This window comes from Brachyistius frenatus, unplaced genomic scaffold (assembly GCF_029030835.1).
Source record: "Brachyistius frenatus isolate BFR_SWC_R1_liver_20210118 unplaced genomic scaffold, ASM2903083v1 Contig_70, whole genome shotgun sequence".
NCBI lineage: Eukaryota > Metazoa > Chordata > Actinopteri > Embiotocidae > Brachyistius > Brachyistius frenatus.
The window spans coordinates 1,043,129-1,059,082 of NW_027210669.1; the positions used below are offsets into that span (position 1 = coordinate 1,043,129).

Genomic DNA, 15,954 nt, shown 5'->3' on the forward strand with positions numbered 1-15,954 from the left:
TGTGAGCGTGGGTGTGGGAATAAGGGAGGAAGCAAAACACACCCTTAGTGAGCAAAACACTGACTATGGTGAAACTGGAAACGTATTTATCATGTGGTTTGGATTGTAAGTGGACTTTTGAACTCACCGGAGGAGGAAGAATCTGGAGACAGGAATGCTGCCTTCAAGTGGTTCTCTGAACATATTACTGAAAAAAACAACAACCTGTTTCAAAATTTTTTTTTTTTTAATAATTATTCAGAAAATAAGCTATACTTTAACTAGCTTAAAGATTTCCAAGGTTTTACCAAGAAGTTTGTTTCTCTAATTAAAGCTACAATAATAAAGATTTTCATGTTGTACACAGCACTTAAGTTTTTTTTTTTTGGCCGTCGTTCCAGCTCTCATTAGGAAACTTAGAAGCTAAGAAGTCTGATATATTGCTATAAAAAATGATTAGAGACTCAAAAAAATGCACTTCGATTCATCGGGAGGACACAAACACAACTCCACATGAATGTTAATATTCCTCCGTGTCTGCTGGATGGTTGAATAAGTGAAAACATATCAGGGTACTAATGTTCCCACTGTCACTGTTGTAGCCCCCCAAAAAAAAGAAAAACAATCAAATAAATAAAAGATAACTCAAGGTTTAAAGCACCATAATTCATTCAAATTTAAACTAAAGGTTACATTTTTATGTTTAATATTTTTTTTACTCTGTTATTTTTATTGCTTTACCTATATCTATAAATGCTTCTGTAGCTAAAAAAACATGTCCCCTTGCGGGATTAATAAAGCATCCATCCATCCATCCATCCATCCATCCATCCATCCATCCATCTGAAGCGATTGCGAAAGAGAAAGCTGTGCTAACACCAGTTCTCCAGAAGAGGGCGGTGTTGATCTGCAAAAAGGAGCTCTTCCATCGTCTCGGTTTTACACTACGACAATAATACACAGCAATATCATAATGTTTAATTTACAAATCATATATTTGATTGTTTGTCGGTGGGTGCTGCTGTATTTGCTTTTTAACGAGGCTGCCTTCGTGCTTCTAAATGTATCTGATAATCTGGACACTCAGCTGGTGCAACTATTGCATCTACACATGGTAAGTATTTTATATCATGCTATTTACTGTTTATCCATGTACTTTTATTAACCACTTAATCATTTTTACTATTTGAATTGCACTAGTTATTATACAAGTTAATATGTAGTAGCTAATTGTAATATCCATTAACAGACTGATTTGTTATTCACAACTCTGACAACAGCATTTTATCAATTGCATATGTTTTATGTTTTTATCACCGTTGAGCACTTTTTTTCTTTTCTTTTTTTTTTTTTAAACCTGTAAGCTGATAACTGCTTTTAGAAACACGACCCTGATCGTAATGTAAAGAATGATAATACAGGAGAGTATATCAACATAATCCTGTCAGACATTCAGCCGTTAACGTTTGAATAGTAAATATTCTGCAGACAGCGCGTTGAAAAGTTTCCAGGAAGTGAAGTGCGACTGCCATGAATGGATAAAACCTCAGGTGCCGGTTCCCATCAACTTTCGCCGGGTTTCACTCGGCTGTATTTTCCTCTTTTGTGCATGCGACACAGAAAGAGGAAGCGCTCGCGTCGGCAGCTGCGCGCGTTCACATGCTGCAGCTCCACATCTCAGCCTGCTGCGCCCCGGAGGACACTTCGGTTCCTGCCATGGACGTGTACCAGGACGCCGTGCTTTATCTGGAGTCCCAACATGTGCCAGGTGAGGAGAAATTCAACCTTAAAATGCACCATAATGTCTGCTAAAAAAAAAAATGGTGCTTTTTTTGTTTTTGTTTGGAAAAAGCAAATACTAAAGAAAACAGTTTACTGACGTGGAGATTTGTTGGGTGTTACATGCGTAACGTGTGTTTGTGTTTGTGTTGCAGTGGAAGCGGAGACGGAGACGGACGTCCTGGAGGAGGATGTTTTCCAGGAGGAAGCGGTGTCCTGCCTTCTGTCCCCTCTGAATGCTGAGACTATGGACTTCCCCGACACCCCAGTGAGTTCACGTTTCATCCACATCACAAACGCGCTGCATCACTCAGCAGGCTATCCGGAGTCTCTCTGGAGGCCACTCAGTCTGTCACTGCTGTTATTGTCGTGATGCCGGCAGGAAAATAGAGAGGGATGCAGGGCCAGATGGGGACTACGTGCGCAGACACAATAATAGGAATACTCGGGTTATATCTTGTGTTTTGCAAGAGATCTATTAGAAGTTATTCTATCTATCCATCTACCTCCGGTAGATTTTAGTGAACTTGGAAGGAAACCAGGATATGCAGAGCAAAGTGGGCAGCTTTAACGCTCTGAGAATATTATGCAACTATCGTAATGTTTTCACTGGGAAGTTTTGCTGTGTTGTTGTTGTTGTTTGTTCTAAAAATTAAAAAAAAAAGTACCTTAAAGAGAGAGAGAGAGAGAGAGAGAGAGACAGAGAGAGAGAAAAACCCCACTGAAAACATTTTGTTCATCTTAAAATGTTTTTCAAACAACCCGCTTTAAAAACATTCAACAAATGTGTTGTGGTAACGTTTTTTGTTTTTCAGAGAACGTTTATCTACCTTTTAGGAAAAGATTTGGGGAAAACAGAACAAATAAAAGCGGCACGTTTTGAGGTCCCTGTTTGGACCTCTTACCAAGAAACTTAACAGAATATAAGAAGCTTGTGAGACGGATGTTTTTTTTTTGTATTTTGACGCTTTTGTTGAATGTCCAGACGTTGCGCAGCCCGGAGGAAATGTTGGAGAGGAGGCTGGTGGTGCTGAAGGGCATCCTGGAGAGAGAGGAGGTTTATCTACGACAGCTGGACGCCCTGCTGATGGTAACACACACACACACACACACACACACACACACACACACACACACACACACACACACACACAAGTATTTTTAAACATTATGTCTATAAAATGAGCACAAACTCTTCTTGTTCAGGATCGAAACTCAGAGGTGTCATCACTTGAGTCATTTTGCAAAAGCAGAAAAACCCCCGTTGATATATTGTAATCAGTATTACTGCTTAAACTTCTGCTTATTTTGAGCCAACTTTGCTTTCTTATTTTTACTTTATACGAACCTATTGGAAGTGATTCTCACGCTTTAAATGTGTTCACTATTTGCTTATTTGACTATTTTCTGGGTGTTAAAATAGATTATATCCAACGCTCTGGTGTTGAGAGCTTCCCTCTTTAATGCGGTCACTGGATTGTTCTCCTCTACAGATGAGGTTCCCCTTTTTCATTATTTCGAATTTTGTTGTTGTTGAAAAGATTGATTCAACTCTCCTGTCTTCACTGCGTCTTGCAGCCGGTTAGCTTCGCTGAGCACAGATGGTAAACGAGGGGAAACAGTTCGTCTTGTCAGTTTCAAAAACAGAAGTGACAAAATGAAAACTTCTCGTTTTGGAGCTATTGATGCTCCTCTCTGTTGGTTGCCTGGCAACTGGTATCATCAAATTGATTTCACAGCTGTTATTTGAAGGGGAAATAGTTGCTTTGTGTTTCTTCAAGGCAGAAAGTGCCTGGGAGCTGTTTTTGGTTGATTTCTTTCCTTCATTTTTCTTTTGCTGTTAACAGCAACATTAACCCGTCTGTCCTCGGTCCTGCAGCAACATCGAAGAACAGATGTTAGAAGTGAAATGGAGGATGACGCGTTGTCCTGCTTAGGATCAGCTGAGGCTGCTGCTTGTTGTCGTGCGTTCCCTCGTGCCGTGCGTCTCGAACTCGCTTTTGGTGGTTTGAGCGTCGGCCGAAGTGAAGATGCTGAAATGACTGAAGCTTTGCAAATGTAGGAAACGTGAACTTGTGCACTCAGTTCAGCGGGTCTTTCTCGCTTCACTTTATTTTTTGTATCTTTACACCAACATGTTCCTCTCACCAACATCTGCTGACCTTTATCAGCGTCAATGATTTCACTCTTTCTGGGTTTTTTTCCTCTGCAGCCCATGAAGGCCTTGCGGGCCACAGCCGGGACGTCCCAGCCGGTTTTGTCCAGTCAACAGGTCCAGACGGTTTTCTACCAGGTGCCGGAGCTCAGAGAAGTGCACCAAAGCTTCTACTCGGGCCTGAAGGAGCGTTTGAGCGCTCACAGCCGGGCTGAACTCGGGCCTGACGAGGGAGGAGGACGGAGAGGCAGCGACTACGAGCTGATGGTGGGCGACCTGCTTCTGAAAATGGTGAGTTTACTGTTGTTTTTGTTTCATATTCTGAGTCACGCATAGATCGTAAAATGAGGTTAGCGCTGAAGTGGCCTCAAAAAGCAGTGTTTTTTTTGGGGGGGGCGGGGCATGTCTGTTTGATCGACAGGCCTGTGGTGCAGTCAGGTCCAATCAGATCGAGTCAGATTCACCTCCGGCTGACTTCACTGTTAGTAGCCGCATCCCTGGTCTCTGATTGGCTCACCCTTCAGAGTGGTTGAACAAACCTTCATGTGAACAGCGTTTCCAGACCATAATCTAAGTAAGAACTGAAGCTGTTAGCGAGTAGGTGGGCAAAGCCAGGCGAGAGGAAAGGTGCCGAGCTTGAAGAATGTTCCTTTTTATTTTCATCTATGTAGACTTAAAGCTGCATGCTTATTTATTTGGCTCTCATCAGTTCAATGTGAAAGTGGCAGCGGGGAGTGACAAACTGACTCTGCAACCCCTCTCAGTTCTTTGTTCTTAGAATAATTTCTGTGGTGTTTTTTTAACCCACAACTTCACTATTTTTTTTCTCGCTGTTGTGCCAGCTATTTTGAAAAAAACAAAACAAAAAAAACAGCAACCACCTTCACACAGCCTGCTTTGCACCACAGACAAATTTACCAACCATGTGGTGGTTCATGTAACGTTCACCGCTAGCTGCGAAGGACCCAAATATTTTGAGTTGATTGAGAACAAAAAACAGCTAAAAGACAAATATTGGACAAACACACCCTTCGAAATCAATGCTAATGTTTCTGACAATCAGTGACGTCATGTTATTATGTCAGTGTTGTGTTTGCTGCTTGTTCCCAAGTGAAAAAAAATGTTACTTCCTAAAGACCCCGCCCCTTTCCATTTTTAGTTGAGCAGTTTTAAGGTCGGAAATATAATTTTATTAGCTTCTCAGGTTTATATTCTGTATCAGTTATTTCCAGATCTTCATTGAAGCGAAGAGGATGTTTACATCATTTTTTTTTTTTTTTTTATGGCTACACCATTCAGTGAAATGGAAATATTTATTTTATGCAGTTGTTTTTACTGTCTTTATTTTGTGTTTTGTCAACTTTGAGGTCTAAAGTAGAATTTTAATTTCTTGGAAGTTTTGGGAGTTTTGAAAAATGTCTGACTGCAGAGCGAGCGTTTGTTCAGACAGGTATTTAGACTTTAGGAAGCCTTTGTTTTCTGTTTTTTAACAGCTGTAGTTTTGCAGATAAAAATGTTTTGGGAAATTAAAGTAAAGAAAAGTTCAACGGTGTTAAGTTGGGAAAGGCAGTTTGGAAAAATCCTAGATGTGCTCCAAAGCTTGGGAGGAAAAATAAAAGCTTGGGGAGCAAATAAAAGCGGTATAAAGTAATAAACAACAACAACAAAAATCATTCATGGTCGTGGAGACGGAGACAACGTCATGGTTGTCAACGTGAGCCATGATTCTAAAAAAGAAAGTCCTCTAAAGCTCGACTCAGTTTTAAACATTCATTTAACTGTTTAAGTGTCTATTTTAACAAGTTGTTTGTTGTTGTTTACCAATTTGTTCTGGCATGAGGTTAAAAAAGAATCCTCAGAAATACCGTCTCCGAGTAGACTCGCCCTCCAGAGATTCCCATTCAACTTCTCTCATGAAATACGAATCAATAAATTTCAAGTTATTTTGGTGTTGTTAGCTAAAGTCGCTCCTTATCCGTTTTCTGGCGGTCCATCTGAAAATAATCCCGTTGTTAAAATGGTGTTTTTTGGGGGCGTGTCTGTTTGATTGACAGACCCGTGGTGCACTCAGGTTTCCAAACGTTATCGTACTCAGCCACCCTCCTTGGTCTCTGATTGGTCCACTCTTCAGAGTGGCTGAACAAACCTTAATGTGAACAGGGTTTCCAGACCATAATCTAAGATAAGACTGAAGCTGTGAGTGAGTAGGTGGGCAAAGCCAGGCGAGAGGAAGGGTGCCAAGTTTGAAAAATGTTCCTTTTATTTTCATTTATGTAGACTTAAAGCTGCATGAATATTTATTTGGATCTTATAAGTTTAATGTGAAAGTGGCAGCTTTCAGTTCTGGTGTTGAAAGTACAAAATCCCTTTTCTCTCCAGATTTACCAAAGAATCAAGGTTGTGTTCACATTTGGAAAGAATCTCTATTAATATGGCTTCTTTAAAAAAAAAATTTAAAAAGGCAAATTTGAACAAATGGAAAGTGATGAATGTCACTTTACATGGAACCATTAATATTGCTGATTGGGGGGGGGGTGCTCCACAATTAGATTAAATCTCTATAATGAAACCATAAACCCTCTCAAATGAAATGGTCACACAATATATATATATATTTTTTTTACCCAGAATTAGAAATACAGGTGGATTATTATAATATGGAAATATATTACATACCATTTGGAACGAATGAGCTTGAAAGACATTGAGCAAAGTGTGGATTTAAACCTGGCTGGCTAAAGATGGAGGGTTTGTGGGAATATCACAACGTAAACAAACCTCATCTTCCATATGGACTAAACAAGGAGAAAAGGTTTTAAATGGGATACGTGGTGGGCAAAAGGGATTTTGTTTAGTCACTGATTTATACCAAGATCGTTTTCTTTTATGTCATTTGAGGACCTAAAAAAAGCAATTTAATCAAACTTGCGTGTTTTTGGTACCAGCGTTTTTTATAAAGATAATTTTGTATAACCTTTTCTATGTAGCGACGTTTAATTTTATATTTTGAAAGGTAAAGTGTTGTCCGGTTGGGTCAAAGGAAATGATGACATCGTCTGCATAAAGCTTCATTTTTTCTTCTTCTCAGTTTCTGACTAAAATGTACAATTTAAATAATATTTTCTTGAAGATTGTGTTCAGCAGATAATCTTCGAGAGAAAACGACACCTTCAAATTATTCTCGGCTCACTTTGAGAGCGTGTGCACGATGTTCGGACGTCGCTTCACCCGCCTCCACCTTCTGCCCCGCCGCTGCAGGTGAACCATATCGGTCTGTACGGCGGCTTCATCGAGAACTACGAGAAAGCTGTTGAGGTGGTGAGGAAGTGCACAAACATGGACCCGCGCTTCCGAACTCTGGCCCAGGTACTACAGACTCTGCAGAGTGAATACATGAATGCTCCCCTGACAAGCTGCACCAGCGTCACTTTATCTGTGGCTTTTCCAGAGCATGATGTCGAACAACGGCGCAGACGAAGCTCGGACTACGTACACGTTTGAAGGTACGCGCTCCGAATGGATTCTGTTCACCGAGTTGCCGGATTGTTTCTCGGTCTCTAACGGGCTGTTTGTCTCTTACAGCTCTGCTGTACAAGCCTCTGGACAGAGTGACCAAGACCACATTGGTGCTGCAAGTGAGAAACTTCTGGATCATTTTCATTACCGCTTCTTCAGTTTTTCCAGTCTTTCATATCAAACTGCAGCGTTGATGCACCCGTTATGCTCATGATAGTTTCTCGATAAGTGTAATTGGAGAAGAGCAGAGCTACTTTTCCTGGAATATGATCTTTCCTTTCTTTAATTTCCTTTTTTGACGTTCTGACTTGGCCCACCTCTCTGTGACCCGTCAGGAGCTCCTGAAGACGACACCGGCGGAGCACGGAGACTACGCTGCCTTACAGGAAGCTCTGAGATTGTCTCGGAGCTTCCTGTCTGGTGTCAACGAGAGTTCACACAGTCGACGGGAGGTCACGCTCAGTCACGGCATGGTTAGTCTGCCGTTTCACAAAATTCATTCACATGGACGACACAGAAAAGTGAAACTGCACCTCGACAATATCGGCGTGTTCATCAAAAAGCTCCCAGAATTCAGTGCGACTGTGTGTGTGTGTTCTCCCAGAGGCGTCAGCTGATGCGTGATGGCTTTGTGGTGGACGTGAGCGAGGGCAAGCGCAACCTGCGTCACCTCTTCCTGTACACCGACCTGCTGCTGTGTACATGGTTCAAACACGCGAGCCGAGGGTGAGTGCAGCTTGTGGAAAATGAGGTCAACGTTCAGAAAGAAAACTACCAGTGACGAACCCGCCTGTACAGTGTGCAGTTTCAGATGTTAAAAATAAAAAGCCGATCGCACTTGTTGTGCGAAGAGTCACGATAATCTTAATAAACATGAAGCAAATGTGTTTGTTTGTACCAGGAAGAACGACCAGTACAAGTTCTGCTGGTTTCTGCCTCTCGCTGGTCTCAGGCTTCGCTGGGTTTCAGACCAGGAACGACCAGCAGACACAAACGCCCGCTTACAAACAAGAATGAAGATGCACCTGCTGCTGAAGCAGCTACGACAACAAACGGTGCGTTCAAGAGACGACCATGTGACCCGTTTCCTTTTCTTAACGGATGAGTGAAATATAAAAATATCTTCTGCACGTAGAAGGGTGCGAGAGGCAGAAAGAAACTGGAACAGACGGAGCTGGTGCTGCTCACACAATCTCCTGTTTACAGACTGGAGCTGCACAGCCCAAGTGACAAGGTACCCAAAAACACACATCCAGGTACTTTCAGTCTTTAGGAAACGACAGACTCTAAAAGAAACAATCTGTTTGTCTCCCTATAGAGTCACTCTCTCCTCTTCTCCTCCCTGTACGAGCTCGAAAAATGGAGGGAAGCCATCGTCAAACTCACCACAGGCAGTGAGTTCACAGCCAGGACTGTAATTACTATTCCACCGCCCGTTTTATTTACAGCTTTCTAAACACAGATGAATTTATAAATTCTACTCGTCTCCCTCCAAAGCAAGTTTTAGTTTCTGCAAATGTCGGCGAACAAATTCTGTCATCTATGAAGAGCAGAAATATTCTTGTGTTTTCACAAAAGATGGTGGGACGTTGGTGTGAGGGTGTTGCTGTGACTCGGTTAACAGCCTGAATAGAAACAAACCTGAGGTGTCGGAGATGTTGTTCCTTCTAGTTATGTTCAAAGAAGTCAGTCAGGACGCTGCGTCAGGTTTAACCATTTATTAAAGACACAAACACGTTTGTTTGGCGGTGACTCTGCACGAGTGATGCTCTGGAACGGTCTGAGCATTTCTGAGATCGTAAAACCCCCGGCAGAGCCTGAAACTCAACTTTTGAAGGAAATTCACAACTTTGAATGAAAGGACCGATAAACAGAGAAAGGGTTGTGAAAGAGGGAGGAGGCTGAGGAGGCTGAGGAGGTGGAGGAGGTGGAGGAGGCTGAGGAGGTCTGCAGTGGTTCCATAGTTGTTGTTGTTGTTGTTGTTAAAGAGCAGATTGAATGAACGGTGAAATGGATTTAAAGCGCACCAGTTGGGAAGGACGGACTGAAGCCGTTGTGTGATTGGACAGGACAGGACAGGGACCCTTAAACTACCGCGAAGCCCCATCAGACCGAGGCTGACTCGGTCAAATTTGTCCAAACACTACAAGATTTGTCAACACGTTTCCATGAACATGCATATGAAACACGTTTTAATGAATTGGAGCCACTCCCACCAAAACAATGCTGACGGTGGTCAAGATGTTTGGCTCGTCACAGATTGTGAATTCAAATAGTTTCATTTTGGAGGATTTTAAGAAGCAGTATCTTGTATTTTATAAGCAGAAGTCGAGGAAAGTCACAAAGAATTGAACATACTTTTGTATAACTGTTATCTTTATTCCTTTAATATTGCTGGGACCCCTTAATCTGTACATGTTACACACAGAACCATTATCTTTAATAACTTTTGCATCAGCCTAATGTTTATTTATTTTTCCCCCCATTTCCATAATGTCTGTTGTCCTCTGATTGGTGCCTATATATGCCGTGTGTTGTCTGTCAGTCATAGAGACCGTCCCTCCAGACCTGCTCACTCTCACCAGCGCATGTGTGAAACTGAGAATGACCCAGCAGCCACCGCTGCACAGCACGAACACCGGTACCGCCGCCGCCATCTGACTGCTGTCCTCTTTGTCTCACCACAAAAATCACATCCCGTGTCTGAAACTGAATACGCTCGCAGCTTTTTACCTTTGATCTGCTCAAAACTGCCTGCAAGCACTTAACACTTCCTTTCTTTATGTCTTCCTTTATATCCCGTTACGCTTTCATTTAATCCAGGGAGGTTTTTGTGTCTCTCTCACCAGGAGAGGACAAGGAGTCGTTATGTGGGACTTTAAGTGTGGCGATCCATTCTGCTTGTGGTCTGCAGCATCCAGCTTGTACGTTTACTTTAAAAAAAAAAAAATATTTAGCCATTTAAAATTACAAGATAAAGTTTTGATTTACGAAAAAGTCTGTGAGCAGATCCTCTTTCTGAAAATCTTTTCCTCTCTCAGGTCTGTATGTGTGTGTGGAAGTGGACGGCTTTGAGTTTTACGACACACAGGCCCAGACTCACTCGTCGGTCCACAGCCTCAACCCACGCTGGGACCAGGTCAGACATTTCAGATGAAAATTAATTCAATACTTGAGTGAATGTTTTACGGTCGTGTAGATTTGACGCTCGAGGATTTGTTAACCGCTTCATGGCAGTAAATGTCTTCTGCATGTCTAGACGGCATCCGACATGTCAGACGATTTGTAAAAGAGCCTGCTCTGTTGTCCGCTGATTGAAACGTCGTCAGCTGCAGTGAAACTGACTCTAAATCCGCCTGCGACGACCGAAAGGCTTCGAGTAAGACGTGAAAAACCCTCGTTGCAGCTCGAGGACGTCCGTCTGTGTTCAGTTTTAACGACGTCCGCCCCGTTTCTAACAGGAGCTGTGTTTCCTGGTGGACGGTGCGCAGAACATGAGGGTGCTGTGCGTGAGTCAGTCGAACGAACAGGACGACGCTGTTCTGGGAAAAACGACCGTAAAGGTACAAAGAAACGGAAAAAACTTCAGCTGCAGCTCATTATCCCCAAAAAGTTGGTTTGAAGCCAATTATTAAAAACATCCCAGAAGTATTCCACCGACACAGAACGAAGGCTCACATCGTGTAAAATAGACCAGTGGTACCCAAACTCTGGTGAGGGTACCACCCGTGGTACGCGAGAGTCTTAGAGGAAGACATAACGGTTGCTCTCCATCTGGTCCAAATCTGAAGAAATGCTCATTTAGTTTCATGTTATCACAGAAAACAGTTGCTACAAAAAACACATTGAAATGATGAAATATTTGTTAGAATCTTTTAAATAATTTAGAAATTAAGTTTGCCTGTGCTTTCCTACGTATGTGACTTCGTGTCTGCAGAGGCAAGTGCTACTTGACATATTTTGGATGGCACACGGTCTAAAAGGTTTGGGAACCTTTGATCCAGATATTAAAGCTGCTTTAATCAATATTTTTTCTATTTACAATGTATTAAACAACATGTAATGTTAAATAACATGTAATGGACCTACAGAATTACTGCAGGACTTCTTCACCTCCTCTCAGCAGAGCGTTTTCGTGTCGTTTCTGAATTGGTTCACTCTCTCTGCTCTCATCAATGTTTCCAGCTGCAACAGAAAGACGTTTTCAGCACTTATTAGCAGACAAAGTGGAACAACTAGGTTGTAAAAGTAGCAAAGCATCGAGCATCTAGAGATCCAGAAAACACGCTCAGGGGTTATAAAAGACCAAAAACAGGATCTTATAGTAATAAGTGAAAAAATGAAAATGTAATCCTGCTGTGGGATGAGAATATTGTTGAGATTCCCTCTGGCCGGGATCATTTTACCAGTTCGTGCACCATGTTAGCGAATCAATGCAGCATGTGTCTGTATTGGCAGAAACGAAGGCTCAAAAAACAGCTCTGGTCAATTATTATTTCACTCGTTCCAAACTATTTCTTTTCAGACTCATCTGAGATGTTTTATAAAAACCCTGCAGTCAAGTTGATTTTTATAACTATGTTTTTTTTGTGTGTTATTCAATCAGCTGGACTCTAAAACCTTGAATAAGAGGTGGAGGAGGCTGACGCTGCAGCTGGGCGAGGTGGAGGCGACGCTCTCTCTGAAGTACTGTCCCCACCCGCTGGAGACGCCCACCTCCACGTTCCAACAACCGCCCGTCTTCTGTGTCCCCATTGAAACCCTGGCGCAGTAAGTCCCTTCCTGTCGTCACGGTAACTGGAAGTGACTTAAAACTGAAAGCTGGAGTTTAGATCAGAGTTTTATTTCCCTTGTGTGTCATTTTTTTTTTTTTTTTTTTTTTTAAACTACCAGTTTCCGGAAGAGAAGCGGTTTGTTTTGTGGTCTGAAGAGAAGCAGAAGTGTGGCAACAGCGGAGTCTGAAATGAAATGAAACAACCTGTGAATCAAATAACACCCTCCATCTGTTCAGACAGGAGGGCGTGCTGGTTCCTCATGTGGTGCGGTGCTGCGTGGAGGAGGTGGAGAGGAGAGGCCTGGACGAGGAGGGAATCTACCGAGTGTCAGGAACCAGCAGCAACATCAACGCGCTCAAGACTGCGTTCAACAGCAGTAAGAAAACACAAGCAGCAGACCGGCGCCAATACAGATGAATCATAAACACGTCACACGACTCTCAGACTCCCAACACTAACCGCCCTCGTCGAGGTGCCTCCCGCGGCTCGCTTATCTTTGTAGGTTTTAAAGTATTTGTTTAGTTCGGATTGCAATTTTTTTTTTAAATTTTTTAATCCTGGATTACGAGTTTGTTCTTGTAATCGCGCCACTGGACTTTAAACTCCAAAAACACACAGCAAATTGTTCATTAAAGCAGGAATTTTAAAAGTAGCTATAAACCATCTGAAAAACAAAAACGTGTTGGATTCTTGTCGTGTAAGCAAAGTTGTTCTTAACATGACTGTGAGAAACTGATAATCTGCTGATCTCCACTGTCATCATATTGTTTTGCATATTTTCTCATGTGTGTGTGTGTGTGTGTTTGTGTGTGTGAGGAAGGAAGTGGATGCTAAAAGAAAAAGAAGAAGAGTAAAACTGATCGTGATCATCGTTTGTCTGCTCAGATCTGCGAGAGGCGGTCGCCAAGCTGAGGAGTGCCGAGGTGAACGCCGTCAGCGGCGTCCTCAAACTTTACTTCAGAGAGCTGCCCGAACCTCTGGTACCCACCGAGCTGTTTCAGAGTCTGACGAGAGCTCTGGGTGAGACGAACACATCGCAGCGCACGACGGGACATTTGCACACTTCACCGGGCAGTTTATTTTGAAATAGGCAAATCATTTATTGCCTCTTTCGATCTCTTTTCAGTGAAGATGTCAGTTTTATTTTTCTACATTTCGTTGGGTTGCGACACACTTTTAGTAAAAAAAACAAAACTTCAACAGATTTTCTGCTGCTGCTGCTTTTATTTTGAAGGACGCACATTTCCTGTGAGGCAGAGTAAAGTTTTGTGGTTCAAACATTTTATAAATTTGGGTCACAGCTTAATGAGTAAAAAAAAAAAAAGTGCTCCTGAGAATAGGGCATGGCCTTTTGTGTCTCCACTCCACTTCCTGTCAATTATCTGACACACACACACAGAAGAAGAATGAATCTTTGGCGAGGAAATAATCTCTGAAATCACTTTAAGTCTTGGTATTTGTAAGGAAAGGTTAAAATCTAGTTTGTTTTCCATAAAATGGAATAACATCATCAACAGTAGTATAAAGATCCGTAACACCTACAAATAATACCGCCTTAGTCTCCGAGTAAACGTACCTGCATGTGAATTGATTGCAGACATCCAGGACTTGAACTCGCGGCTGGTCTCCATGTTGTCGCTGCTGCAGTCGTGTCCGGACACCAACCGCCACACCTTCCTCTACCTGCTGCGTCACCTCCAACGGTCCGAGTCAGACAACACAACAACAACAACACAATCGCCGTTTTAAAACGCCACAAGGCTGCCATTTAACTTCCACTGATTAGACTGAATTTGTGTTAATTTGGTAGTTCAAAGTGAAAAGATGTGAATATGAAAGTTGTTGCTTCCAGTTTCCTGCTCCTCATCCTGGTTTTGACCCTTGTGTTCTCCAGAGTCTCGGAGAAGCAGGACGTGAACAAGATGTCTCTGCTGAACCTGGCTACGGTGTTCGGTCCCAGCCTCTTACGCCCCCCGGTGGCCGGGCAGGGGTACGACGGCCACTCTGTGGACATCTCTCAGGAGGTGGTGGTGCAGGTGGGCGTGAGGAGGAGGAGATGTGTGAAGTATTACTGCATACAGATGTTTGGAAATGGCAGGTTTCCACAAAGGCTCTGCCAATGCATGTTTTTTTTTTTTAAATATATAAATGACTTCTAAAAAAAAAAATAATAATAATTGAATAAAACAATTAGTTAAAAGAGGTAAATGTCTTAAAATCTATGACATAATGACCCATATTTTTTCAGTGTGAAGAAGTTAGGAGTTCATTTTAAAATCTGGTGTGTGAGTTCACGTTGACTAAAATTAGTAATAAATTGTATAATATTTTGTAAGGAAACAGTTTTAAGCAGCAGAGCTCTTTTAAATGTGAGTTTGTATTTCACGAGCAGCTACAGTGCAGCTCTGTATATTTAGATGTTGTGTGTGTGTGTGTGTGTGTGTGTGTGTGTGTGTGTGTGTGTGTGTTCGTGATCAGGTCCAAGTGATTTTCTGCTACCTGCAGTGCAACAACCTCCCCGAAGCCCACACCTCTGCACCACATGAGCCAGACGTTGACGATGAGACCACCCACATGTGAGGACCACCATCTGTGTCGCGGCTGACAGGAAATTCAAACGGAGTGTGTTGAAACATCTGAGGGTACGGGAACGCAATAAAAGTATTTATTCATTTAAGAAATTTTAATTTTTTTAATTTTTGAAACAATAGAAATGAAAAGTTTTTCTTTTTTAATACATGCTACACCGCATATAAACCACTTATTTGAATACAAGATGCAAAACAAACACTCCACACTTCTTTGATAGCAAAAAAGCTCTCAAAATAGCTTAAATGTAATGCTGAAATGAACATACTATATGTGTAAAATACAGTAAACAACCTCAAATTAAGATGCTCTGGAGTTTTATGATATTTTCAACATTTTATCGATTCTTTTTTTTTTTTTTTTGCTTAAAAAATTGAGGTAAAACATTCATCAATGACCTTTTAGCAGTAAATCCGGAATAAAATCTCCCCACAAAGTCGATTTAGGACATTTTCGTTCACATTATTTGGGCGGCACGGTGGTGCAGTGGTTAGCACTGTCGCCTCACAGCAAAAAGGTTCTGGGTTCGAATCCGGTCCTGGGCCTTTCTGTGCGGAGTTTGCATGTTCTCCCTGTGCTTGCGTGGGTTCTCTCCGGGTTCTCCGGCTTCCTCCCATCATCCAAAAACATGCACTTCAGGTCAGGTTACCTGGCGCCGCGGTCATGGCAGCCTGCTGCAGCATCTCCCCCCTGAGAGCCCCCCTGCTGTAGTGAAGAAATTTCCCCTAGGGGATTAATAAAAGTGTATAAAAGTATAAATAAAAAATCTTATAAGATAATTTGCACTTGCCTGTCCTGTTGTCTTACTGTTTTTAATAGAAGACTCCCTTAAAGTAGAATCTGTATACTGAGAAGATTATCCAGGTGAATTAAAATAAAATCTTTACTTGAAGTAACTCCTGAGGGAGGGGGGTACATCCTTTTCATTTTGTCCAGGCAGATGAACTGTGAGTCACGGATAGTGATGTGAAGTTGAAAATGTGGTTGAGGAAAAATCAGGGGCGCACATGTTGTAAAAAAAAAAAAAAAAAAAAAAAAAAAAAAGGTCAGAGGTCACCTCCCCGAGCCTGAAATCCAATCGGTTACGGTTCAGATCCAACTAGACGGAGTTCACCGCCTCATAAAAGTCCTGCGCACACACAGACGCACACGTACGGCCCC

General features: G+C 42.2%; 1 protein-coding gene across 1 annotated transcript; it reads left to right on the plus strand.

Annotated features, from left to right (window-relative positions):
* The first annotated feature begins 1,625 nt into the window (after window positions 1-1,625).
* Window positions 1,626-15,213, plus strand: LOC138626177 (active breakpoint cluster region-related protein). The gene is made up of 22 exons (XM_069707653.1): window positions 1,626-1,747; window positions 1,914-2,026; window positions 2,744-2,848; window positions 3,971-4,204; window positions 7,172-7,279; window positions 7,362-7,416; window positions 7,496-7,548; window positions 7,765-7,902; window positions 8,034-8,155; window positions 8,331-8,484; window positions 8,565-8,663; window positions 8,748-8,823; window positions 9,975-10,070; window positions 10,279-10,353; window positions 10,471-10,568; window positions 10,891-10,992; window positions 12,036-12,199; window positions 12,441-12,580; window positions 13,090-13,224; window positions 13,802-13,907; window positions 14,099-14,240; window positions 14,710-15,213. Exons 1-22 carry the CDS (start codon window positions 1,639-1,641, stop codon window positions 14,782-14,784), a joined length of 2,499 nt encoding a protein of 832 aa, XP_069563754.1. The 5' UTR covers window positions 1,626-1,638; the 3' UTR covers window positions 14,785-15,213.
* Window positions 15,214-15,954: the final 741 nt, after the last annotated feature.